The sequence below is a fragment of the Sus scrofa genome, chromosome 18 (genome assembly GCF_054392235.1).
Source record: "Sus scrofa isolate SSC_HxYL_T2T_F1_AM1 chromosome 18, Sscrofa_HxYL_maternal_Yorkshire_Landrace_v2.0, whole genome shotgun sequence".
NCBI classification, from domain to species: Eukaryota; Metazoa; Chordata; class Mammalia; order Artiodactyla; family Suidae; genus Sus; species Sus scrofa.
Genome location: NC_139400.1, coordinates 48,584,967 through 48,610,531, shown reverse-complemented (window position 1 = coordinate 48,610,531; position 25,565 = coordinate 48,584,967). Strand labels below are relative to the sequence as shown.

The window sequence follows — 25,565 nt, the reverse complement described above, 5'->3', positions numbered from 1 at the left end:
ACTTTCTTGATAAAAATCCTGTACAGAGGAGAAAGTCCGTCAGCTAGGTTGTCAAGCCCATTTAAAACCAATCAACCGGGAGTTCCTGTCATGGCTCAGCAGTAACAAACCTAGTAACCATGAGGACCTAGGTTCAATCCCTCAGTAGGTTAAGGATCCAGTATTGCTGCGAGCTGTGGTGTGGGTCACAGACACGGCTCAGATCCTGCATTCCTGTGCCTGTGATGTAAGCCAGCAGCTACAGCTCTGAATCAACCTCTAACTTAGAAACTTCCGTGGGTGCAGCCCTAAAAAGCAAAAATAAAATAAAATAAAATAAAATACCAATCAACTGAAAATCAGAATATATAGGCACAGACTAGCTTCCTCCCCTCGCCCACCTAAGTAAAAATAAAGAAAATAGCAAACTCTTCTTTTCTGCCCCATGACGGTAGTAGATAAATAAATGGAGAAATAGTGGGTTGGCTATAACATAACATGGGCTCCTTTCAAAGGATCAGCAGCAGTAGCTAGAATATCATAAGCTGTCACCACCTCCAGAGAGGAGAAGCAGTGACCTAGTGTGTGTGCACGTTGAGCTCTGCCTTCTGAGTTGAATGCATAAGCTGTTACTCCCCAATGCCCTCACCACCCCTTGATCTGCTTCCCTGAAACTGGGATCCGAGTGACTACAACTTTCCCATCCACTGCCTTTATAGAAAACACTCTTCACTATTGGTTGCCCCCTTGTATTGGGGGTCCTTGAGTTTGGTGCTAAAAATTCCCTGGAGGCATAGGGACATGTATCCTCAAAGCAGCCTTAGCATCAAAGGCATTTCTGTGAAAAGCCCCCTTCTCCCTGACTACAGAACTGTTTATTTTCCAACTAATGAAGGTTGAGGTGGTCCACTGGGGGATTTTGACTTGGAGTTCCAGTATTTAAATCTGTATGCTAAGTGGGAGGCTGGAAAGACCTTAGATGATTCGTGCCGCTCTTACAATATCTGGGGCTGAGGTGGGAGTAGCTAATTTAAGTGCTGACTTTGGAAGGTGTCATTCTGTTGAAGTTTGGCCTGGGTTTAGGTCACAGCTGCAGACTTGGAGTATTTCACCAGCTACACTCAGTTGAAAAAGTCGACTGTTCCTTCTTTGACATGCTTTTGACATGATCTCTGTTCTCAGCCCTCTATTTCACCTTTTCTCTCTTCCTCAACAAATTGCACCTTATATATAACTTGATACTTTACATGTAGACTTTTTTTGGGGCCCACACCATGGCACGTGGAAATTCTTGGGCCAGGAATCTAACCTGCACCACAGCAGTGACCTAAGCTGCTACAGTGACAATGCCAGATCCTTAACCTGCTACACCACCAGGGGTCTCTGGTCTCCATTTTTTTATTTAAGGAAGAAAAAGCCCCAGGGAGAGTTGGGGGATGGGGAGGTGGGGGCAGGTTAGGTTCAGGGAACCCCTGGGTGATCCATGCTTCTTTTAGTTTGGAGCAAATACAGTGCTTTCCCTCCTCTCTCTGCTAGCTTGTCTACTGAGTTTCAAAGCAAGCATATTTGTAGAAATCTGACAGTTTTGTACCTCTGCTCAGGGAAGTTTTCTATAGCAGATATTGGCACAAAAGGGGGGAGGGGCTCACCAGGAACTACTGAGATTATTAATGAGGGTTGAGTAAGAGGCCACACTCTGACAACTTCCTTTTTGTTTCCTTCCTTACCCTATGTCCTGCCTTCTCCAGTCTAAACATACAGATTCTTAAAACTCCCCTGGGGTGGGGATGACCAATGACTGATCAATCCTGGCAAAAACTAGACTTTCAGCAAAGAGCCCCAGGAAGATTTCTAAAAGTTACCCTCTAGTTTTGGAGCTGAGAAATATTTCTCTTTCTTTATTGATTGGTTGAAATATGTGAAGCCTTTCAGAGGAGATGCTTCCTTTCCTTGTGGCATCAATATACTCTGTAATAGACGGCATTCAGGCCTGACTTCAGCTCCTCTTCCTCCATCCAAGCGAGTGAAGAATCTCTTGAACAAAATATGTGTTATTATCTTAACACTTTCAAACACACTGTAGTCTTTTTAGGGCCTGGGACTTCTCTCTCCTGGGCATGGAGGATTCATGTTTATATAATGAAACTAAAGAAATAGAAGATGGAGGAGTTCCCTGGTGGCTCAGCAGGTTTAGAATCCGGCATTGTCACTGCTGTGGCTTGGGTTTAATCCCTGGCCCAGGATCTTCTGCGTGCCATGAGCATGGCCAAGAAAAAAAAAAAAAAAAAAAGGCAAGAAATAGAAGATGAGAACACCTTCTGGCTTAAAACTCAGTTGGGTGTTTGCATTACCCATAAAATACCAACTGCCTCCAGCAGGTGGATTTCCATTTCAGCTTAGAGAGGGGGCAAAACTGAGAGGTGGGGAAATTCCCGCAGCCCCTCCACTGCCCCGTCCTGCCGCCGTCTTGTCTTGTCTCCTCATTGCTCTTCACCTCCTCCTGCTCCCTGCAAACCCATCAACTCTGGCATTAGGTATAGTTGGATTTTCAGCTCAGCGTCAGTGAATTTCGTTCAACGTGTAAATTCCCTCTGCAATTGCCTTATCTTTAATTACTGGAAGAAAGGTTCTGCCGTTTTAAAGGCATCGTGGGGAGCCTAGAGAGATACTGAGGACTCAGAAAGGAAACTTCTTCAGGAATCAAGAGAAACACCATCTCAAAATGCCTCAGCAAACAAAACTGAGTTTAGGACATCTGCTTTTGGCCCATTCTCATTAACCACCATGTCCCTGGAGACTGGTTTTCCTCCTAATATGGAGAAATATGCCAAAAGCAAGTACATTCTCCTGTGGGATTTAAAGGATTTAACTGAATCACATGGAAAGTTACCAGATCTTCTGAATGATTTATGTGGTGGAGGCATGGTTCTATTTGGATGAACTTCTTGCTGTATCACAGGAAAAGGAAAGTAAAATATTCAATATATACTTACCAAGTGGTTCTAAGGACCTTGCCTTGAAAAAAAAGACATAGTTTATTCCAAAAGTTAGTTTAGAAATGTATAAAAGAAGTCACATTTTTATGTTGAGTTATCACATTATCATTTTCCCCCCATTGGTACTGTAAATAAAGTCAATTTTCTTGTTAGTGCATCACTTAATTGCTCATGAATTTTCAAAAGCTGTCTTAATCTAAGTGTTAGCACATTGAATGGAAAGGTGAAGTCCCTCAAATTTATAACAGACACTTAAAATGCATGAGAAAAATTTAAGAATCTGAAAACCACATGGGATTCTGGGTTCCAGGCACATACCCTTGTTCCCTCAAAAATCTAGAGCAACTCAGCAACTCGGGTCTCTGCAGAGGTACAGGTTCAATCCTCAGCCCCACACAGTGGGTTAAAGGATCCAGTGTTGCCACAGCTGCAGTGTAGGCCACAGCTGAGGCTTGGATTCAGTCCCTGGCCTGGGAGTGCCTGTATGCCATGAGTGTGGCCATAAGAAGAAAAAAAGAATCTACAGCATCTCTTCAAAGCTGAAGTTCAGTCCTACTCAAAAAGGGATCATTTCTATTCTAAGCCCTATTGAAAATGGCACAGCAAGAGTGAATTCTGTTTACATTTCAACAGCTCTAGGAAAGTCTAGAGGAAGTACACTTCTCAAACATTTAGTTGCCGTGTACTTCAAAGATCCCAGACAATGTGAGGTATTTTTCAATGACTACAGCAAAATATATTGCTAGAGAATCAGGAAAAATATACAACTTAAGCCCTTCCCCCCCCCCCAAAGCTGTCTTCAACTAGAGAGACCAGAATTATCAAAGAATTGTACATTCTTTTTGAAAAAAATAGAACTGGGGGGTCCAAGTGGAATTTAAATGATCGTGGTGTGCTCTGTACACCAGCGTGTGCCTCATGTTTCACATGCTTTGTGGAATGTTGCGGGACCATTCTGGAGGCGTCTCCTCTCTGTGTGCTACCTAACGCATTTCCGTTCAGCAGTGTCCCTCCCAACATCTGAAAACCAGCACTGGTCCCAGGAGGGAATTGGAGTGCTTATTTATAAGATAAGTGACTAATCTTGCTTTGGAAATGCAGATCGTAAAATACAGTTGACTTTTGGAATGAGGTGAGGGTTAGAGGCACTGACACTCTGTCCAGTAGAAGATCTGAGGATAATTTATAGCCAGCACTCAGTGTACACATGGTTCCTCTATCCATATAGGTGGCTCCACATTCATGGATTCTAACTACGGATCGTGTAAATGCTGCAGTATTTGCTATTGAAAAAATCCTTGTATATCCGGACCTGTGCCGTTCAAACCCGTGGTGTTCAAGGGTCAGCTGTATTAGGTTTAGAGATCATTTTGAGAAACTGACTAAAGACAAGAAAAAAGGAATGCGCTTATCACAGACCCACCACATTCCATTCTAGGGCTCCAGAACCTCCAGGTCTAGCACATTATTATGGCAGCATCTTCATTAGGTCCCCTTAAAAAGCATCCGTGATAGACAAGAGGAAAGAAACAGTGTTGTGCCTTTGGGCAGAGATATAATTCCTCTTACTAGTGACCAATTAATCTAACCCATCGGAGTAACCTTTGCCCTTGCTTTTAAGTGGTTTCTAAAAACGAACCACAGGAAATGGCACTGCCAGGAACTTTTCAGAACTGGAAGCAGGACCAAGTTGGCTCCCAAAACAAACAAATAAATACACTATACACCAAATTCAAGTTTTAAATGCTATGCAAGCCAGAGAGGCAGAGGAGGAAATGCTGATTACTAGGGGGGGAGAAATGATGGAGCAGGATGGGGAGGGAAATGGGAAGGAAAGACCAGATGTTCAATTTTCAACATCAATGTTTCTGAAGCCAAGAATATATTGCTGACCCAGGCATGATAAAATGTGCAGGGATTTCCAGCAATCCACAGTCAGCTGACCTGTTTAAGGAGAAAAACAACAATTTAAAAATAATAAAGTTAGGCTGTAAATATAAGTTTCTTATCTGGGATTCTGGTTATTTATACCTCAAAAAGAATAGCTACATAAAGATCTTATTGTTTCTCACTGGAACAGGCTTCAAGGCCAGGGAATGCCCAGACTTCATGAGGTTATCAGAAGAAAATGTTGTCTTCTTGTGTGATAGACTGACATGGATTTTATTTAATAGCCAACTGACATTTATCAAGATGCTATCAATTATATCAAAAACAAATAAAAATCTTCATCTCATTATTGGATATGTGGCAGTAATGTTCTCCTTCCAAAAGCTGATGGAAATGAACTTTTTTTTTTTTTTTTTTTTTTGCTTTTCATTTGAGCCATTTTACAAGTTTGTTTTTGCTGTTAGCCTGAAATGATTTTACCAATAACATTGAGTGAGCTGTACGTTACCTTCATGATCTGACATGTTGTAGGTCTGGCTGCTTAATGATACCATTTAAAAGTTTACACTCTGTTCACTTTTGATTTGGCTTTGCAATTACCAAAAGGAAAAAAAAAGAAAAGAAAAGAAAGAAAGAAGAAGAATGGCTTTTATAAGGACATGACTCCAATTGAAATTTTGCAAGATTGGAATCATTTAATTTTTGGAGGTTGTGTTCCATCCAAAGGCCTTCTGCGGTTTGTGTACCCAAGAACGATTTTCTATCCAAGGCATATTTGAATAAAATAATGGATAACAGCATCTCCTGTGTTTCCAAGTCACCTAATCTGGTCCAGGGGTTGGAGCCCATGATCTCTTCTTCCACCGTACTTTACAGCACACGCCGCTAGGATGTTTGTTTGAGAGCAAGTCTGTGAAAAGCGAATGTCATCGCATTGACCAGTTCTCACAACAGAAGTTGTCGATTTTACGTCAGGTGTTTAAAAAATTACATCCCGAATGACTATATTTTCCTTTTTTCTCAAAATACACACTTTATGTTTTTCAATAGCAAAAAGAGAGAGAGAGTAGATTATTTTCAGCAGAAAATTAGTCTGTATTTTTTTTTTCCCCTCAACTCAAAAATAGAGAAAAACATGGAGTTCCCATAGTGGCGCAGCGGAAACGAATACGACTCGGAACCATGAGGTTGGGGGTTTGATCCCTGGCCTTACTCAGTGGGTTAAGGATCCGGCATTGCTGTGAGCCGTGGTGTAGGTCACAGGTGTGGCTCAGATCCCACGTTACTGTGGCTGTGGCTGTGGCCGGCAGCAACAGCTCCGATTAGACCCCCTAGCCTGGGAACCTCCATATGCCGTGGGTGCAGCCCTAAAAAGACAAAAGACAAAAAAAAAAAAAAAAAGAGAGAGAGAGAGAAAAACATTTTTGCTATTTTCTTAGAAAGAATGACCTCAATATCAACTGTCTTTTTCTAGATACAACTTGGTATCTTTGTGTTGCATCTTGTTGTTGGTTTAAACCTTCTGTAAGCCAAAACATCCCAACTCTCTAAGGTTTAGACCTGTTTATTCCTGCACCTTAACCTACTCTGCCTTTTCTCCAGACAAACATAAGTCCTATCTGATAAGTTAAACAAAAAGGCCAGTGATCATATGGAACTTACAGATTTCAACATGGATTTTAAGGTGATAAATATTTGTATTAATTTCTTTCTATACCCTAATTAGTTGCTAATGTACCCTTGTTACTGTTTGAAGCTACCTAACTAGGGGTGTTCCTGTAAAAACTTGAAAAGCTCTAATCAATAGGAGTTCCCATGTGGCTCAGCAGGTTAAGAACCTGACATAGTCTCTGTGAGGATGTAGGGGTTCAATCCCTGGTCTCGCTCAGTGGGTTAAGGATCCGGCATTGCCGCAAGTTGTGGTGTGGGTTGCTGATGTGGCTTGGTTCCAGTGTTGCTGTGGCTGTAGCGTAGGCCAGCAGCTGCAGCTGCAATTTGAGCCCTAGCCTGGGAACTTCCATATGCCACAGGTGTGGCCCTTAAAAAAAGAAAAAAAGAAAAAGAAATCATAAAAAACGAAAGCTCTAATCAGGGGTCTCCAGGAAGTTAACATAAAGTGTGGTGGGCAACCTCCCATCATTCTCCCCCTGGTACAAACCCTTCATTTTGAATGTGGGTGGGACCAAGCCACTGGCTTTAACAAACACAGTACCGCGAAAACAGATGAGCTGTCACTTCTGAAATTAGCTTCTACAAGATCATGACTTCCATTTTGCTAGCATTCTCTCTCTTGTATTCTAAACTTTTCCGGCTTTGATGAAGCAACTGCCCAGTTGGAGTGGTGTGTGTGACAAGGAACAGAGGGAGACTACCCAACAGAGAGAAACTCAGACCCTTGGCCCAAGACCCCACAAAGAACAGAATCCTGCCAGCCACCTCTTGAAGGAGCTGGGCGGCTGATCATTCCCACACTGAGCTGTGAGATGACTGTAGGCCCAGTGGACACCTTGACTGCAGCTTGTGAAAAGACCTAAAGCAGAGAACCCCATTAAGTTGTATCTGGATTCCTGGCCCACCAAAACTGGGAACTGATAACTATTGTTTTAAGCCATTAAATTTGGGGTTAATTTGTTATGCAGCAGTAGATAACTAACGTGTAAGAGCCGCAAGAATCATGTTTTATTTGACACTAGTTTGATCTAACTGTATACCTACAATAGGTGCATTATATGGAATGCAAATTATACCTCAACAAAGTCACTTAGAATGTGTACTAGAGCATTTAAATAGCATAAATAATAATAAGCACTTATACATATATCTGTGAAAGGAGTGGTGTACAAAGTATGTGAGTTGGCTAGAAATAATATATAGTAAAGGACCTCTGCCTTTGCATGTAAGGGGCGTAAGAGTATGGTGAGCCCAGAGTCCAATACTCTTCTAAATGGTAGCCCAGCCCTAGAAGTCTCATTCAGCCCTGGAGTTGGCCATCACATGGAGGAATTGTTGTGGCTTGGTTTGACTCAGTTTAGCTAAGATCTATTGCTGGAACACTGTGGTCTTTATCTCAAGTAAAATCTTCAAGCAAGTTGCTTGACAAGGACTCTGAAGGATGGAGCTGATCTTCTCTGAGCTTACAAGAGCAGATTCCGAGACATTTTCATTCCTGTGTGGTAATTGTTGATTATTCGTGACACAAAATTTCATCAGAGGCTGGCTTCCGTTGTAACACACTAACTGCTACTGAGGACAGGGAACTCTGTCTCTCTCATCTTTTCATCTTTTTCTTTCTTTCTTTCTTTCTTTCTTTTTTTTTTTTTTTTTTTTTGTCTTTTCTAGGGCCACACCCGTGGCATATGGAGGTTCCCAGGCTAGGGGTCTAATCAGAGCTGTGGCTGCCGGCCTATGCCAGAGCCACAGCAATGCCAGATCCGAGCCTTGTCTGCGATCTACATCACAGCTCATGGCAACACTAGATCTTTAACCCACTGAGCAAGGCCAGGGATCAAACCCGCAACCTCATGGTTCCTGGTCGGATTCGTTAACAACTGAGCCACAATGGGAACTCCTCTCAGCTTTTTCTAATAGAGGCTAAAGAAATCAACCAAAAGGAACAGAACAATTGTGACTGATCAAGCTGTCTTAGGCCATTCTGCAAAAGTGCCAATGTGCTAATAGGTTAATGCAACAGACAGCTTGTGTCCCCTAGCATTTTTCTTTGTTTTGGCGAATAATTGGTTAAACTGGCACCTCAACCAAGACATCAGTTAATTAACCATCAGTTAAGCAACCTTAGAGAAACAATGGTATCAGTCATTCTCTCTGGAAAACCTTCCATAGTGTCCTACTTTCCAAGAACTAAGTCCAACTCCTTTGTCTTGAAAGTGAGCTCTTACAACTTTTGTTTTCTTCCCGCTATCAAATACCAAATTGGACAACTTCTGAAAAGTGAGCAGTTCTTGTACTTTCTTGCTTCCCTGTCCTTGCTCATTTAATTCCATCCATCTGGATGATCTTCCCAGCCATTATCTTTGAACAAGCAGGCCCTTGTTCAAAGATCAATAAGACATGTTCATAAGAAGCTTATTGTTGGAGTTCCCGTCGTGGCGCAGTGGTTGGTGAATCCGACTAGGAGCCATGAGGTTGCGGGTTCGGTCCCTGCCCTTGCTCGGTGGGTTGACGATCCGGCGTTGCCGTGAGCTGTGGTGTAGATTGCAGACGCGGCTCGGATCCTGCGTTGCTGTGGCTCTGGCGTAGGCCGGAGGCTACAGCTCCGATTGGACCCCTAGCCTGGGAACCTCCATATACCGCGGGAGCGGCCCACGAAATAGCAAAAAAAAAAAAAAAAAAAAAAAAAAAAAAAAAAAAAAAAGAAGCTTATTGTTTAGTGTGTGAGTTGGCTTTATCAACAAGCAATTTCAATACAATTGGGTAAGCAATATGATAGGTTTCCTTGGGTGGATAAAATGTGAACACCAATTCTTTGTGGTTCCTCCTATTAAAAGGTAGACTCTTTTTTTCCACCTCTTGAGCCTGGTCTGTCATTGTGTCTTGCTTTGACCTATAATGTGCAATGAAAGTGACAACTTGCCATTTCTGTGCCTGGGCCTCTAGAAACCTTGAAGGCTCTTGCATTCTTTCTTGGAGCCCAGCTTCCGTGTAAAGAAGCCCAGTGGAGTCTAGTGGAGAATGAGAGGCCATGTGGAAGAGAACTAAGGAGCCTCAGCTGATGGCAGCACTTTATTTATCATTTTTTTTCTTCTGCATTTTATATTTTGATATCTTGGGATGCCTGCAGGCCTGGGGAGAGACTGCCCCTGCCAAGGCTGGCTAGTTCTTGGAGATGGTGGTTAGCTTGCCTGGAGCCTTTCATTTGCAGACTCCATCCAGTGCTGAGCCCCGACCCATCTCCTTATCCAACCCCTGTTCCCCTGTCCTAAATCAACCCAGGGCCAGCTACCAGACAGCCAGCAATGCCCCCTAAGCCCTAAAGCCTGCAGAAATTATTCACATCAGCCACTCCTAAACTGTTTACCCTTCCCTGCCTTTCCCATGAAACCCTAAGAAAGTCTCTGGTCCTGGCTCTCCGCTTCCTCCTGCTTCTGCCTCCTTCTGAAACTGGTACTTTGCCATGTAGCCCTACACCGTGTGGAATGTCTCCTTCTCTTGGGATGTAAGTGGTGAACATCTTCTTTCAATGGCACGAGCCTCTTGGTGTCATCACTCCGTTCACTCCATAAGTTAAATTCCTGGAGGTACAAATTTGATGCCTCCATTGTCTCCAGCTCAAGAGAGGTGTCCTGAGTGGCATAAACCAAAGAGATCATGGCCCTTCCTTGGCATCTATATTGTGTGAGAGAAGGCACAAGTTTGAGTTGGCCCAGTCATACACGCAGAAATGATTTGCATCCCGTGTTGGGAAGAAGCATTCTTTGTTTCTTCTTTCTTTCTCCTGCTGGGTGTGAACCAGGAATTGTATGAACATTCACTGCTATAGGCATCCATCTTGTGACCAAGAGGCAAAGCAGATGTGGGACAGGAGAGCACTCAGAAGAGTAGAAGGACCAAAGCTGTAAACTTAGAGCCTGACCTATAGTCAGTGTTTAGTGTGTGGATCTAAGCAGAAGCCTGGGTTCTGATGAGTTGGAGACGAACCCTCACTTGAATCTGTACCAAAAGGACTCTGGAGTATTGGAGTATTGGAAAGGCTACTCTATTTCCCGTACATTGTGTGAGGAAATGCAGTTTTATCATGTGACCAGCCCTAAATGATTGCTCCCCTTAAAACCAAAACTCAAGTGCAATTGGGACATCAGCCTCTGTATTCATTGCCTGTAGTCATAATTCATTTCTATCAAAAGTATAGCCTTTTCTGCCAAGCTGTTGAAATTACAGTTTTCAAGAGTCTGGCAAAGAAGCATTTTCCCAAAAGAGATAGCATTTTTACTGTGAATTTTGCCCACAACATAATAAAATAACAATAGTCAAAGTCTTGCTTCTGGTGGTAGAATATCGTTTAAGTACCAGCACCACCACAAAGTGACACTGTCAATTCAAGTTCTCTTCGGGGATGTGATAAAGAGTTGGAGATTTTTGCTGCTGGCTAACACTTAACATATTAGATTTAGGCTTCCAAGCATTCTTCTCAATACAATTTTGCCAAAATTCAAGCATGCACACACACACACATACACACACACACACTTTTTTTTTTTTTTTTTGAGAAAACAAAACCAAAAAAACCACACGAAGGAGGAGAAAGCACACTCTGACAAGGCATGAAATTGTGCTTTATTCTAGCCTCGTAAAAGCAACAATCTCATTTTAAGATATGGGATGAGAATAGGGAGTTAAAATGATGCCTTTTTTTCTGCTGGAGTTTTCAAATACGGGGACTAATATTTAATGTTTGGAAAAGTGGCTACAACTGCATGCTTTTGAGTCACGGGACTGATTCTTGGTGATTTTAGTGATGATCAGTGTCATCTCCTAACAAGACCCTTCTCGGCCCTTCCATTTGGGCAGGTGTGGGCACTCCTCAGGAGGATCCAGGGAGATCTCCACAGTCAAAAGGGTTCTGTGCTAGAACCTAGTCCCTCTGTGATCATACACCGCCTGAAAAGTCCAAGTGCCAGTTAGGGTTAAATATAAAATCCTGTCTGTTGCTACAATTCATTAAAAGACAATTTGCCTATAATAGCTACTTAATGTGTCTGCCGTATATTTTCGACATAGACAAAATCAATAGAGACAATCAATAAAAAGAATTATCACAAATTTCCTGACAACTCCATGGTGGCAGCAGCTGGGAAGCCACGGCAAAGGGCGGGCGGCTTTGTTGGGCTGCGCTTGCGGAGAGGTTGTCTCCCAGCTGCTGGAAAGCGGTCTAGACAGGTTATCTCATAGTGCCAGCCTTGCGGCTCCCGGGAGGGCTGCCCATGGTGCCCTTACTGCTTTATCCACTAGATCATCACCTTCATCTCCTCCTACTTCCCGCCCTGGCTCCCAGCCCTTCCCTGGGTGGAGACGGGATGGGGTGAGGCCCTGAGTCTAGACTGTTTTGCTTCTCATTCTTGTTAACTCCAACCAGGAAACTCTTTAGAACAAGGGGAGCCACTTGTTAATTCAAGCTGAGGGAGATGGCTCTGTGCAGTTACAGCAGAACAGACATATTCTTTCATTCCTGAGTTCTCCACTTGTTTGTTTGTCTTCACCTATTTTCTCCAAGCACAAAAGATGTGAGCGAGCCCTCTGACCATAATGACAACACATATACTATACCATAATACAAATGGAAGTGACGGTCCTGGACTAGGACATAGGGGGCTGTTTAGTGGCTATAACTAAGCTGCGTAAAAAGACATGAAGGCAGTCAGGCAGGCAGGCAAGCAAGCAAAAAAGAAAGAAAGAAGGAAAGAAAGAAACCCAAAACCCCAAAAGGACTTCACTACAGGTTCTTGACTGAGAGGAAAAACACACCTGTTCCTCAGCCACACCTGCCCTCTTCTTCCCAAGTTCATTCAAGTAGTAAAGATGTCCAGGTGTCAGGAAAAGTCACCTTTTCCCAAAGCCCCCCTGGGAAGCCTGTCAGGGACTTCAGTTTCCATTGGCTGGGGACTGTTACCCGAGCCCCTCTGCCGAGGAGGTGGCCCCTTTGCGAGGTTCTGACCAATGATGTGTGAAGGGAAGTTTCCCAAGATCGCAGGGCAGAAACTCCTCTGAGGAGAGCCTATTGCAGTCACTCCTTCTTTCTTTTTGTGACCTTAGTGTAAAAGTTTGATGGACTGTGTTTTTGCTACCACCTTGCAGCCTTGGAGCTGGAGGAAAGGTCAGAGGAAATACAGCGTTGCAGAAGCAGAGGCCCCTGACTCTATGTCTCCAGATTTCTGGTCATGTGAAAGAATCAAATGCTTTCATTATTTAAGACACTATTGGGAATTCTGTTCGTTCATTGCAGCTGACCACATCCCACTAATACAGAGAGGTACCGTTATCTCTATTGTATAGATGAGGACAGCTGAGGCGTCCCAGGGTGACTCATTAGTGAGTAGCAATGCCTGGCTGGATTCCTTCTCTTTCTGACTCCAGAGCCAGAACGATTAGCCCCTCTCATAGTAATTCTCTAACTTCACCTGGGGCCCTTGTCAAAAATGCAGATTGCTCTATTTCACTCCAAAAGATTCCATTCAGTTACTCTGGGGCTGGGTTGCAGGAATCTCCATTCTAAGCAAGCCATGCAGGTGGTTCTGATGCAAGGACTTCCTGAACCCCAGTCCAAGACTCCCTGCCTGATATCTAACCCTTCAGTCAAGCTCATTTCTTCCCAAAGTCTGTTCTTCCTCCCATCACTTTGGGCTGATCACCACAGCACCCACACCTCCGGTTCTGTGGGCTCCTCCCCACCCTCAGCACAAGAGTAAATTCAGACATAGGTGTCCCTCCGCATGAAAATATCAGGTCCTAATTCTTTGGGATCTGAGCCTGAAAAGTGAGAACAATTAGGAAAGAGGAGAGGGACAATCTCCTCTTCTCTTAGACAGTATTTTCTTATTTGTCAACTGGTCATCCTGGATGGTTACAGATGGAAACAACCAGCTCTACGCCCTACTTAGACCACCAACCAGCCAGCTCATTACCTGGATGTCAATTTCTTGAACAATAGAGAAGCCAAATCATCGAAAGTCTTTGTTTAGGAAAAATATGTAGAGAAGGGGCGGGGAAAGTCAGGCACATATTCATTTTTGTCTCAAAAGAAGCCCATGTGTTTCACTGTTATTCAACATAGATCAGTCTCTGGCTTTGCCTGAGAAACACAGTCCAAACCCAATATTGTAGGAAGCTGTGAAACCAAACTTTTGAAAATTTCTCAAGAATTTCATTTTTAATAATAAAAAAATCACCAAGCCCATGTGTCCCATAAAAAAGAAATGAATGTTTTCACTCTTGAACCAATAAAGCAGATGAAAGTTGGAAGCCACAAAATGCTCTCTGAGTAGTCATCCTGGCCCTGCCAGGGCTTGGACAGTCAAGCATTTGATGTTTTGCAGATGGGGGAAACTGAGGAAGCACAGGTCCATGTGGCCATCAGAAAGTTGCCTGCCAGCTGACCTGTTTTAGAAGAGCAGCTCTTTGGAAGGTTGGAGAAAAGCCCAGAATCTATAGCATGGCAGGTTTCAGCCTAGCCAGCCAAGGTCAGCTCCATTTCCGGCAGTCCTTCTTGCACCCAACGACCTATTGCGGAGGGCCATGTTGCATCATGCATTTGTGCATGCTGCCCCTTCTTGCTGAAATACGCTCCCGCTCCTTCCCATATGGCAAACGCCCACTCAGCCATCACTCCCTCATTACCAGGAGCTGTTGTCCTCCCATGTGGCCGCCCTGCCCTGCCCCAGCCTCCCGCAGCTCTTGGACACCCAATGACGTTCGTGCATTCTCATGTATCTGGCCATCCCACCATCTGCCACCGAAACATACATGGACCATCCCAAAGGCTGGATCCTGTTTAATTCATTTTTATGTTTCTGGGACCGGTCACATAGCCAGGCACAGAACGGATGCACATTAAATGCTGGTTAAAGGCATAAGTCCATGAACCACTGCAGACCCCGAGGAACATGAGAAAAAAGGCGACACCTTCAACCCCATGGTATTCCCTAAAAGAAGCTGGAGGAAGCGCCAGGAAGGAGGAAGCTCATTCAACTTTCTGGCTAGCCTTTTCCCAGGGGCTGTGTCTCCTCTCTTGGTCTAAGGAATGTAAACACTCAGATTCCTTTCACTGATAAATAACTTTCCTTTCATTTAAAAAAAATTAAAAAAAAAAAAAAAAAGGTGGGGGGAGGAAAACTGACAGTTACTTGGGGAACGGTTTCTGCTGGGTTGCCAGGGAATGTGTTTGTGACCCTGATGGGTATCTGGGCAAAGACACTACAGTGAGGGCTGGGATCACTTAAGGCCTACCCCATTGGTGGGGGGGGGGGAGGATTTTTTAAGGCTTTTCTTGCCTTGGGAGGAAGCCACACCCCTGCAGCAGCTGTCATGCTACATATGCACAGTTTAGTCCTGAATGAGAAAACCCTGGGCTTTAGCAATATTGCCCCTCAAGCTCCTTCAGTACAAAGGCTGGAAATTGAGTAACAGACGTACAGTATGAGGGATTTTCCCTCCAGCCCGAGGGTGTCAGCCTTCCCACCGGGGGGCTGGAGTCAGGCCTGGTTAATGTATTTACCCAGGCCTCCAGGCCAGGCAGCCTGCTGTGATACGGGACTACCCCCAGCCTAACCTGTGCTGTCCTGCTGCCTTTTTTTCTCAAGGATCCGGGAGATTATGCTATCTCTAAGCGACCTCTTCCCACAAAAGATTCAGGTATTTGAATTTTCATGGTGGGAGCCTGGCTATTGATGGGAAAGGCTTGTGAGATGGAACTGGAGAAAAAGTTCTGAATCTTTAGAGTGAAGTGTGTTCCCTTCCTTGAGGCATAATGGTACCAAAGAGGAAAAAAAAGTTGCGAATGTGGTGGTGGGTAAAACAGGACAGCGAGGGACTTACCCTTCGAGAGAGCCTAGTCTGGGGATGCTGTTTTTAAGGTTTATTTAACACACCTTGGTCGAGACCTTGAGATCTTGGTTATCCACTCTATCCACCGTACACAGATGGCGAAACTGAGGCTAATGGGGGTAAAGGGACTTCCCAAGGCCACAGCTAGTAGATCTTGGGTCAGGACAGGAGTATGGCCTGTTTGGGTCCCAGCCATGAACCAAATATAAGGAGTAGGAAATTCATTTAAAAAATAAGAAAGAGTTATGCTGGATTTCCCGTGGTGGCTCAGAAGGTTAAGAACCCAACACAGTGTCCTTAAGGATTTGGATTTTGATCCCTGGCCTCGCTCACTGGGTTAAGGATCTGGTGCTGCCCCAAGATGCAGCACAGGTTGCAGATGTGACTCAGGGAACTTCCATAGACCGTAGGTGCAGCCGTAAAAATGAAAGAAAGAAAAAAAAAAAAAAAAGAGTTATGTTGAACAGTTTAAAATCAGGAAATCTTGCATTTCTTTAGTGGCTTTTCTCTGCCAAGCATTATCCGTTTTAATCCGTATAGAAGTTCCATTATGAAGATGAGGAAACTGAGACTCAGAGAGGTCATGCCCTTGTCCAGAGGGCTTGAGTCAGAACTCAGAACTCGGAGTTCCCGTCGTGGCGCAGTGGTTAACGAATCCGACTAGGAACCATGAGGTTGCAGGTTCAGTCCCTGCCCTTGCTCAGTGGGTTAACGATCCGGCGTTGCCGTGAGCTGTGGTGTAGGTTGCAGATGCGGCTCGGATCCCGCGTTGCTGTGGCTCTGGCGTAGGCCGGAGGCTACAGCTCCGATTGGACCCCTAGCCTGGGAACCTCCATATGCTGCGGGAGCGGCCGAAGAAAGAGCAACAACAGCAACAACAACAACAACAAAAAAGACAAAAGACAAAAAAAAAAAAAAAAAAGAACTCAGAACTCAGGTCATCTGGAATCCTAATTATCAGGTAATTAATTCACTAAGTTAATTATTAATCTAATAAACAAGGCAAGGAGGAATCTACTTCTGCGTAAAGGAGCAAGAGAAAGTAAGAATGAGCTTGTAGATTCTGATGAACCATTGGGAAAATAATGTCTCCCCAAGACACTGAGTTAGGTTGGGTAGAATCTACCTGGTTTCAGAGGATAGATGGAAAAGGAGAACAGATGAATGCACTGCCTACTGGAGGTTGATGCCCCCTACGGGTCACAACACCCTCCCAGATCTTGGGATAAGTACAGATTCCACAAAAGCCAGGACATATTAAGCTCCTTTGTGGTTATTTTAAACATACACACAAATCCTTTGATACTCATCCTGTGAGGAGAGGCGTGTCTATGTTCTCCCTGCTTTGGGTCTAGGTGGGCTTGTGATTCGCTAATAATATAAAAAGCAGCAAAAGTGACTGCAAGATTTTTGAGGCTGGGTCAGAAAAGGTGACCCTCCTGCCACCTTTTTTGTTGGGATGCTTACCTCTGGAACCCCGAGCACTTAAAAATCTGCTTCCCATGGGGCTGTGAGGAACCCCAGGTCATGTGCTCTGGTCAACAGCCCCAAGTGGGGTCCCAACCAACAGCCATCATCGACCACTAGGTGTGTGAGTGAAGACTTTTGCAGACAATGCCAGTCTACAGCGTTCAAGTCATGCTCCCTCTCCCCACCGTTTTATCTTCCCAGTCCAGACCTCAGATATCACGGAGCAAAGACAAGCTACGACTGAGCCCTGGAAGAATTCCCACATGTGGAACCCAAGAGCATAATAAAGTCATTGTTTTATGCCACAGAGTTTTGGGGTGAATTGTTAGTGCAACAAGAGTAACCAGGACATCATCTCCTGTCATTTACTTTTAGGGGAAGCCCATATTCCTTTCCTTGCACAGCCCCCACCCCCCCCCCCCGCCAAGGTCTTACTTTTCAGTAAACTACATAGATCCAAGTGGTAGCTGTCCTCTAAGACTGCATGGGCTGATCCCATCCTTTGATGAGAGCATTTAGTATGGCAAAGATGAGCCAGAGACTTTACAACTGCCCCTCCCAGCCAGGCTCCCAGCCCGCTTTCCAATCCTTCACTTCCAGCTGACAGCTCCTCACTCCCTCCCCTGCGCATCCCCACTTGGATGGCAGATACCTTTCAGTCCATTGAGCTCCCCGGGGGAAAGGCTTCCCATCAACTCTAGAGCCATTTCTGTAGTCACTCCATTTACCACACCCGGGGAGCAGCTATGGGCTTTTTGTGAAAGTGGCTGGTTTGAAGCCGCCTCAGTCGGTATCTATCTGGCTCAGGTCCTACCCTACTGGTGCAATTCCACGGTTGTTAAAATTCTTCAAAGTACTAGATGAGCTCATTTCTCTTAAATGAGAGCCTGGTAGGAGAGCTCTCATTTTCCCAGTACAAAGTTCATGATGGTACCCCACTGCTAACTCATGATTAGCTACCCTTTCAGCCAGAAAACAGAATTAAATTAGAGTCCAAATAAGAGTTTTCATGCTCTCTTTTATTTATTCATTTCTTGCCCGAGTCAACTCTAGAATCTAGCATCCACCAAGCATGGTGTGCTGGCAAAATTTTTGATCTAAACAGATCAATAACTCCTCTACTTACTGGTAAGTTCTCTTAGCAAGTTACCTAAATCCTGAGTCCCAGTTTCCTTATCTGCAGGGTGGATATAATTGTTCTCACCCAGGTTTGCTGTGAAGATGGATTGAGGTAATGTTGGTAGCCTAGCTGGCTAGAAGTAGGCTAGTTGAAAAATAAGGTTTAAGATCTTGTTATTATTTTTGTTGTGGTTATTGTTGGTGTTTGTGGTCACTCTTCAGCAAATCCTACCTGCTCTCTCTTCCAAATAAAGTCAAAAATCTAGCCACTACTCATCACCTGGTCCCAGCTATGGTTACCTCTCTGGGCAGAATTTCAGTATACTCCTGTCTGGTCTCCTGGTTTCATTTCTGATGTCTTTTGCCCCCTCCACACAGTGGCCAGAACAATCCTGTTCAGTCTTAACATGTAACTCCCAGGCTCCAACCCCTTCTTCAGTCACTTCCTTTCTTACTCAGAGTAAAGCTTTTACAGCAATCCACGAGTCTGTGCAAGACTAGACTCCTACTATGCCTATGCCTTCATTGTTTCCTATTCCTTCTCCCTCTCTCTTCCTTCTTGCTAGTCTTCAAACAGTGCACACCTGCCCTAGAGCCTTTGCACTTTCTGTTTCTTGGCCAGAGAAGGCACAACTTGTACCTTTACCTCCTTCAAAGCTTGGCTGAAATGTCCTCTTCTCACTGAGTTCTTTTCTGACCATCCATTTTAAAACATCCCCAGTGCCTCTTTTCTGATTTATTTGTCTAGAGGTGATCACCTCCTAACAAACAATTGACTTATTTATTTCTATTTACTGTGTATTTCTCCTAACTAGGACATAAGCCAACTGAAAGCAGAGCTTGCTATCCCTTTGGTTGATTGTCAACTCGAGTGCCCTAAATAGTGCTTGGCACATTGTAGACCCTCAAATGTTGAGGTTGAATTGACCGGGCATGACAGAAAAAACTTACTTGGCCGCTGGCTAATACTTTATATTAGCAGAGATGACTATGTAAATTTACTTCATCATCCGTAGTTTTGTTTAAAAGCACTGTCATTGTGCTGCCCTTTTCTAGTTTGAGAATATGCTGGTAATATAAGCCTTGAGTAAAAATCCGGTTGAAGTCAAAGGATGCTGGAATACTAAGACCTAGCTATGTCTTCTGATTGCTGGTGCAGAAGGCCCCTAAGAATCAAGTGAGGGCCCTCGTGTTCAGGACCAGCTATATAATTTTCAGGGACTGGTGCAAAATGAAAATGTAGAGTGGCCCCTTGTTCAAAATTATTAAGAATTTCAAGACCGAGACAACCGAAGGTTAAACTGAGAGTGGGCCCTTCCGAGCTCAGGGCCCTGTCTCACTGTATGGGTTGCACAAGCATGATGCTGGCCCAACTCATTTTCTACATCTGTATATATTTTTTGCATTCAATGAAAACAAACCTTAGGAGCTTGTTTACTTAGTGAATTTTATTCATCTATTATCTCTTTAAATTGCCATGAAGCAGAAATAGTTAAGGGTTATCCATTCTGCCTGAGGTCCACTGACATTCAGGCTTCAAAATAATCCACTTTTGTTTTGTGCTGGATTATATGACAACCTCAGTTTTAGAGCAGGAAGATTAAAACATACCTAAAATACTCTCCCTACCCCTCAAGTAGGTTATAATCTTTCTCTGAAGATGGTGCTTAAGGGTGAGGCTGGAAACATCCTGGGGCCAGATAAACTGGGATTGCTGCTTCCAAAAGAGATAAGGTCATTTCTCGTCCATCATCCCATTATTCATGGTCTGACCAGCAGCAGTAATCTCTGGTTTAACGGTTTGTAAATTGTGGTCCAGCATGAGAGATGACCCCAAGAGAAAGTGAGAATGGGACCAGGATACAGTCAGGATGGAGATAGGGCCCAGGACTCCAGATGCCCTCAGGTAATTTCAGCTAATGATGGTCGTCTCTGCTGGAATCCACCATTGCTGGCCAGTCAGTCCCTTCCTTGGGCTTTATTTTCTCCATCTTTCCAAGGAGAACAGTACTGTTCAGAGGTTATTTTTTAATATTAACCAGACTTTAAACATACTCTTGCATTTTGAGGTATTTGACTCAGGTATCATAAAAAAAACACAAGCTTGGAGTTCCTTTTGTGGTGCAGCAGAAACGAATCTGACTAGTATCCTCGAGGATGCAGGTTCGATCCCTGGCCTGGCTCAGTGGTTGAGGATCCATCGTTGCCATGACCTGTGGTGTTGGTTGCAGACTTGGCTCAGATCCCACATTGCTGTGGCTGTGGCGTAGGCCAGCATCTGTGCTCCAATTTGACCCCTAGCCTGGGAACCTCCATATGCAGAGGGTGTGGCCCTAAAAAAAGGGGAGGAGGGGACAAGACAAACTACTGTACCCTTTTATCCACATTTTCTGGAAAAAAGAAAGCTTTTACATATTTTCATTATAGATCCATCTTGACAACCTAAATTTTAAAAAAACAACCTAATGTTCCCTCTGGACTCTTAGAAAGTTCTAAAGATGAAATAATTTGGCCACGAAGGCCTAAAAATATTAAAAGACATGAGCAGAAACATTAGTTCAACATTTTAAGGACAATTTATCACTAAACAAATGAATTTGAACCTATAGAGCTCTTTCTCACAAGACTTCAAAGGTTTTTCTTAAAGATAACTAAAATAAATATCATATACTATTTAAAAATTTCTGTGTACACTTAAATCTTTAAGTGAATTATTTTTTTGTGGGTCAGCAGCAAACCATTTGTACAGGAGGACATGTGACCATTCCTGTTTATAAGGGTAAACTTTACTTCCACTTTTGTGTTTGATAGGGCTGTTAACATTTCTAGGTCGTTTGGCTTGAAGTATGACTGCTTTTATGTGTCCATTAAACTGTGGGCATCAGTTTCATAAGAAGAGAAATGTCACCAGGTACTTAGGTATAGATCTAAGAACTCAGCCAAACACATTTGGAATCATAGATTTCTCCCCCTTTCCATAAATATTCTGGGAATTTAGCTTTCTCTCTGGTTCTATACCTGGTTCTCATACAAGGAGGACCAACTATTATTTTGATTCAGATGTTGTCTAGAGAAGGTGACAGTGTGCTCCAGAAATGGGAGACTGGGGGATGAGTCACCTTGTTTCCGTGCAAACTTCACGTTTTCGGGGATGGCCAGCAGAGTGCAAGGGATTCCTTCCCCTAGAGAAACATCTGCAAGGGAAGTTGTAAGAAAGCTGAGTTGTGCTATCTTAAAGGCAGTTAACCTGGTCCCTCTGTCTCCACCAGGCGAGATATCCCTGCAAACTAGTCAGCCGGGACAGCTCGCGTCCCCAGATTCCGGGCTCCTGCTGCGATTCTCCTTTTCTAAGCCCCCCTCCTTCCCTTCAGATCTTCGCATTCTTTCCTTAGATATGTTAATGCCCTCTGCCAGAGCTACCTGGGGCAGCCGCTCAGCCTTTGTGAGGGGGATTTTATATCTCTACTCAGATCTTTTACGGCGCCCGAAGAGTTGGCGCTGAGAGCAGCCTTGCTCCCCTGTGTACAAGTTCAGGTGAGGGCTGCCGGCGGAGGATGCCACTTCTGTGTCCCAAACGACTGACAGGGGCTGTAAAGCATTCATATATGGACTGTGCTAAATTCAAGGCCAGATTCCTAAATAGCCATTGTTTCTAAACGATAAATTTGACAAAAATGGACAAAAATTAATAAAATAATTGATAGTTATAAAAATTATTAGGTTGAATCATAGGAAATTGCCAATATTCAACTGTTTTTGCTTATAAATGTAGCAATTTTCTACGGCTTGACCTAATACTGTAAAATGGTTTCAGATATCAATGAAGAGACCGTGAAAGATTTTTGTTTTGCCTTTTTACTATATTCCACTCTCCCCCTAACGTCTTTTCCTGTTCCCTGTGTACCTGTGCTAAGACCTCGCTGTCTCTCTTTCTCTCTCTCAGTCGGACTTATTCTTTCTTTTGTGGGACCTTCACGAGTTAAGAAAACCAGATGACAATGAGGGACCACACTTACCTGAATGCAAGGCAGTTCTGCTTACAACACTCTTGTCCTTTGTTCAGGGACATCCACCCCCCTCAGCCCCCACCCCCAGCTCTTCCCGAAATCATTCTATTAGTTTGAAAGCAGTGAAGGCTTGAGGGCAGGCAGCTTGTGTGTGGAACAAGCCCCAAGGCTGAGTCACAAACTGGATTCTGCATTTGGTTTGATTACTTCTTGGTATGTGATCTTGGACCAGTTAACTAACCACAGTGTATTTCGCTTTCTCCTCTGACAGATGGGGACAGCAACATCCACTTTCCCGAGTAAAAGGAGGCCAAATGAGGTAACAACGTATGTGATGTACTTCAAGCCGGAGCCCTGGACGCATGTAAAACCAATAAGATTAAATTTCCTGTCCCCTGAAGCTTCCAGCTTCCGTGCTTCCTGTCTCCTGCACCCGGCTCAGAAACCAGAGTGGCTTTCCTTGAAGTGACATGTGGCCTGGGACAGTGGGCATCTCAGTAGTAACCAGGCAGCTGAGTGAGTCATGGCCAGCAGGGTCTCTGTTGCTTTGGGAAAGATAACTTGCAGCTGAGGAGGCTCAGAAGTGGCTTTGTGGCATCAGTGACATTTGGGCTGGTCCCTGAGGATGGTTAGGATTTAGACACACCCTCTAGGCTCCCACAGTCTCATTGAACTTTCTGCAGTGATGGAAATGTGCCCTCATCTGTGCTGTCTAAAAGTGTGGCAACTGAGCCCCTGAAATGTGGCTGGTGTGACTGAGGAGAAAAGTTTTAATTTAATCTTAATTAAGGTGAACAGCCACATATGGCTAACGGGCACTGGCCTGGACAGCACAGGGTTCAGCAGAGAAAAGAGCAAAAGTGAAGGGCAAGATAAGATGAGAAAAAGAATGTATTTATATGTATATGTATAACTGGGTCACTTTGAAGAACACTGCAAATCAACTATAATAAAAATGTTTTTAAAAAGTGAAGCAGAAGAAGCAGAAAATCACGGGGCAGGCGTGTGGTGCAGCGGGCATTTCAGTGCTGCTGAAGCCCAGGATGTGAGAGGGCACTAGGAGTGCAGGCAGCTGGAGGGGGAGGTGCAGCAAATCGATTGTCAGCAGAAAGAGTTGAAATGTTCTTTTCGAAGTCCTGGGAGCTACTGAGGGTCTGTGAGCAGAGGAGTGATGGCGTGTGGCTCAGTTCAGAGGGATGACTCTAGCAGGAGGCAGGAGAGTGGAGTCTCTGATTGGACCAGACTAGAAATGGTAGCATTTGGGAGTGTTGCTTCTAAAACCCAGGCCAAGCTCTTACTGAGTGCCACGCACTGTGCAAACAGCTCTGCTGGATTATCCTTTGTCACCTGAGGTGGGTGCTACCAAAAGTTCTATCTTACAGACAAGTAAATAATAGGGTTTACCAGTGGCTAGGTTATAAGTCCTCAAGTAAGCGCAGACAGAAAAATTTGAACCCAGGTCTGTTGGGTTCCAAAGACCAAAAAAGCATTTTACTCCACTCCCCCTCTGGTTTAGATTGCCCTGGGGAAAATAAGAAAAGTCCGGCTTTCCTGGCAGGGTAAAGAGAGGTGACACAAAGCCAACCCTAGAGGTGAGGACTTGACCTTAAACGAAATGGGTGTGGCTTTTCTCAAGACCAGAGACAGGAAACTTCTTTTCTTTCCACTTACATTTCTGAATGTGACTCCCTGTTTTGTTGCCAGACCTGACCTCTCTCATCTTCCTACTGCCTTGGTGAAAGCCTAAATTAGGCCATTACTGAGTTCATTAGCGTGCCTGTTTGTGGGCCAGAAGACTTATTATCTGTCTTTGGGGAACTCTCCAAAAGTAGAGCCTTATTTCCTTCCTGAGATCTCTTCAATTTGCAGGCAATTATCTGATGGCTTTTTAAATTTTTCTTTTATAATCTTCCCTTATGAGGCAACTCAATGTGGTGTGAAAAACACTAATTCTAGAACCAGGCTGCCTGGGTTTGAACCCTGGTTTACAGTCTAACTTTGAATGTGTTACTGAAAATACAACCTACTTTATGGACTAGTTTTAAGGATTCAATGAATAAAGGTACTTAATGTGCTCAGAACTGTGCAAAGCATTTCCTATATGTGGTTTACAAGCATTATTGGTTGCCAAAAACTGGGCGAGAATGGGGCAGGAGTGGCCAGGAAGAGAAAGAAGCAATTCTTAAAAGACTACTCTTGGAGTTCCCGTCGTGGCGCAGTGGTTAACGAATCTGACTAGGAACCATGAGGTTTCGGGTTCGGTCCCTGCCCTTGCTCAGTGGGTTAACGATCCGGCGTTGCCGTGAGCTGTGGTGTGGGTTGCAGATGCGGCTCGGATCCCGCATTGCTGTGGCTCTGGCGTAGGCCGGTGGCTACGGCTCCGATTCAACCCCTAGCCTGGGAACCTCCATATGCCGCGGGAGGGGCCCAAGAAATAGCAAAAAGACAAAAAAAAAAAAAAAAAAAAAGACTACTGTAAAACATCTGGGTGAGAATCAAAAGGAATTGGTCAGATAGATAATGGAAGGACAGTTTTCTAAGTTCAGACTTGTCCCAAAAGAGTACCGTACCGTTGTAAGCACATGCAGTGAAGTCAGGTTGGAAGGGAAAAAAGTAGGAAATTTTGACAGGTGCTAGAAAGAGCAGTTTCTACTTGCTTGGGAGCAGACCCTGCACTTTTTGGGCAGTCGGGTTGTGGGGTTGTGACTAAGCTATTCGATTGCAGCATCCATTGCAGCAGCCCGAGCAGCGTTCGGCCGGTAGCCTCAGTGCTGCCACCTACAGGGCATGAGAAGCAGAGCACGCAGCCCTCTCGGTTCCTGGGCTGCCACAGTGCTGGGTCCACGCTGGGTGGGTAACTGCCTCATTACCATCATTAATCCCCTTATCTTAGAGGTTTTAAATGCTTCTGGCCCTAGACGCAAAGGTTATGGATGTTCTAAACATTATTTCCCAAAGGATGGGTGGGATGAAATAAATAAAATCAGACAGAGCTCCACACACAGAAATGTAGAAATGTCACATTGATGTAGCATCACGTGCCAGGTGCTTGGAACATGAAATTGCATTTAATCCTCAGAAAATATAGCACCAGTGTAGTATTATGCCTGTTTCAAAGTAGGTTAAGGAATCCATTATACAACTGTTTGGAACCTGTGCCACTCCCATTGCAAAGTCTGTATACATCCTAACATACTACCGGACAAATTATTTTTGCAACTTTCCCACTTGGAAAAGTATAAAAGCCACACACAACTGAGTTGACCAAAAAGGATCAACAGTTACAAAGAGCTCTGCTTGTACGTGGCAAATGATGCTTACCCTGATCTTCGAAAATCTGGACTCCTGAGCTTTGAAAATCTGAACGAAGATGCTATGGCAGTAATTTTATATGAATGAGTAAGGACTTTATTACCACAGCCTAAATCTTTGTCCATTTGTAAGTTATTTCTGTTTATTCAAGTCAACCTGCATGAATTAATGTTGTAGACTAAACTATAAAACAAAATGTCCTGTCTTGCTTTTACCAGCTCAAACTCTTGGGCCTATT

At 44.1% G+C, this 25,565-nt stretch overlaps 1 protein-coding gene across 2 annotated transcripts in view; it reads left to right on the top strand.

Annotated features, from left to right (window-relative positions):
- Positions 1-25,565, top strand: part of LOC146395032 (uncharacterized) — a 273,628-nt gene that overhangs the window by 238,066 nt on the left and 9,997 nt on the right. Inside the window, exon 5 of one of the 2 annotated variants that reach the window (XM_085005884.1) lies at positions 22,287-22,531. In XM_085005884.1, coding sequence (XP_084862010.1) covers positions 22,287-22,484 — 198 coding nt within the window. In that variant the 3' untranslated portion in view covers positions 22,485-22,531. Of the gene's footprint in view, positions 1-22,286; positions 24,097-25,565 lie in introns of those variants that run through there. The other variant, XM_085005883.1, reaches the window with a different exon arrangement.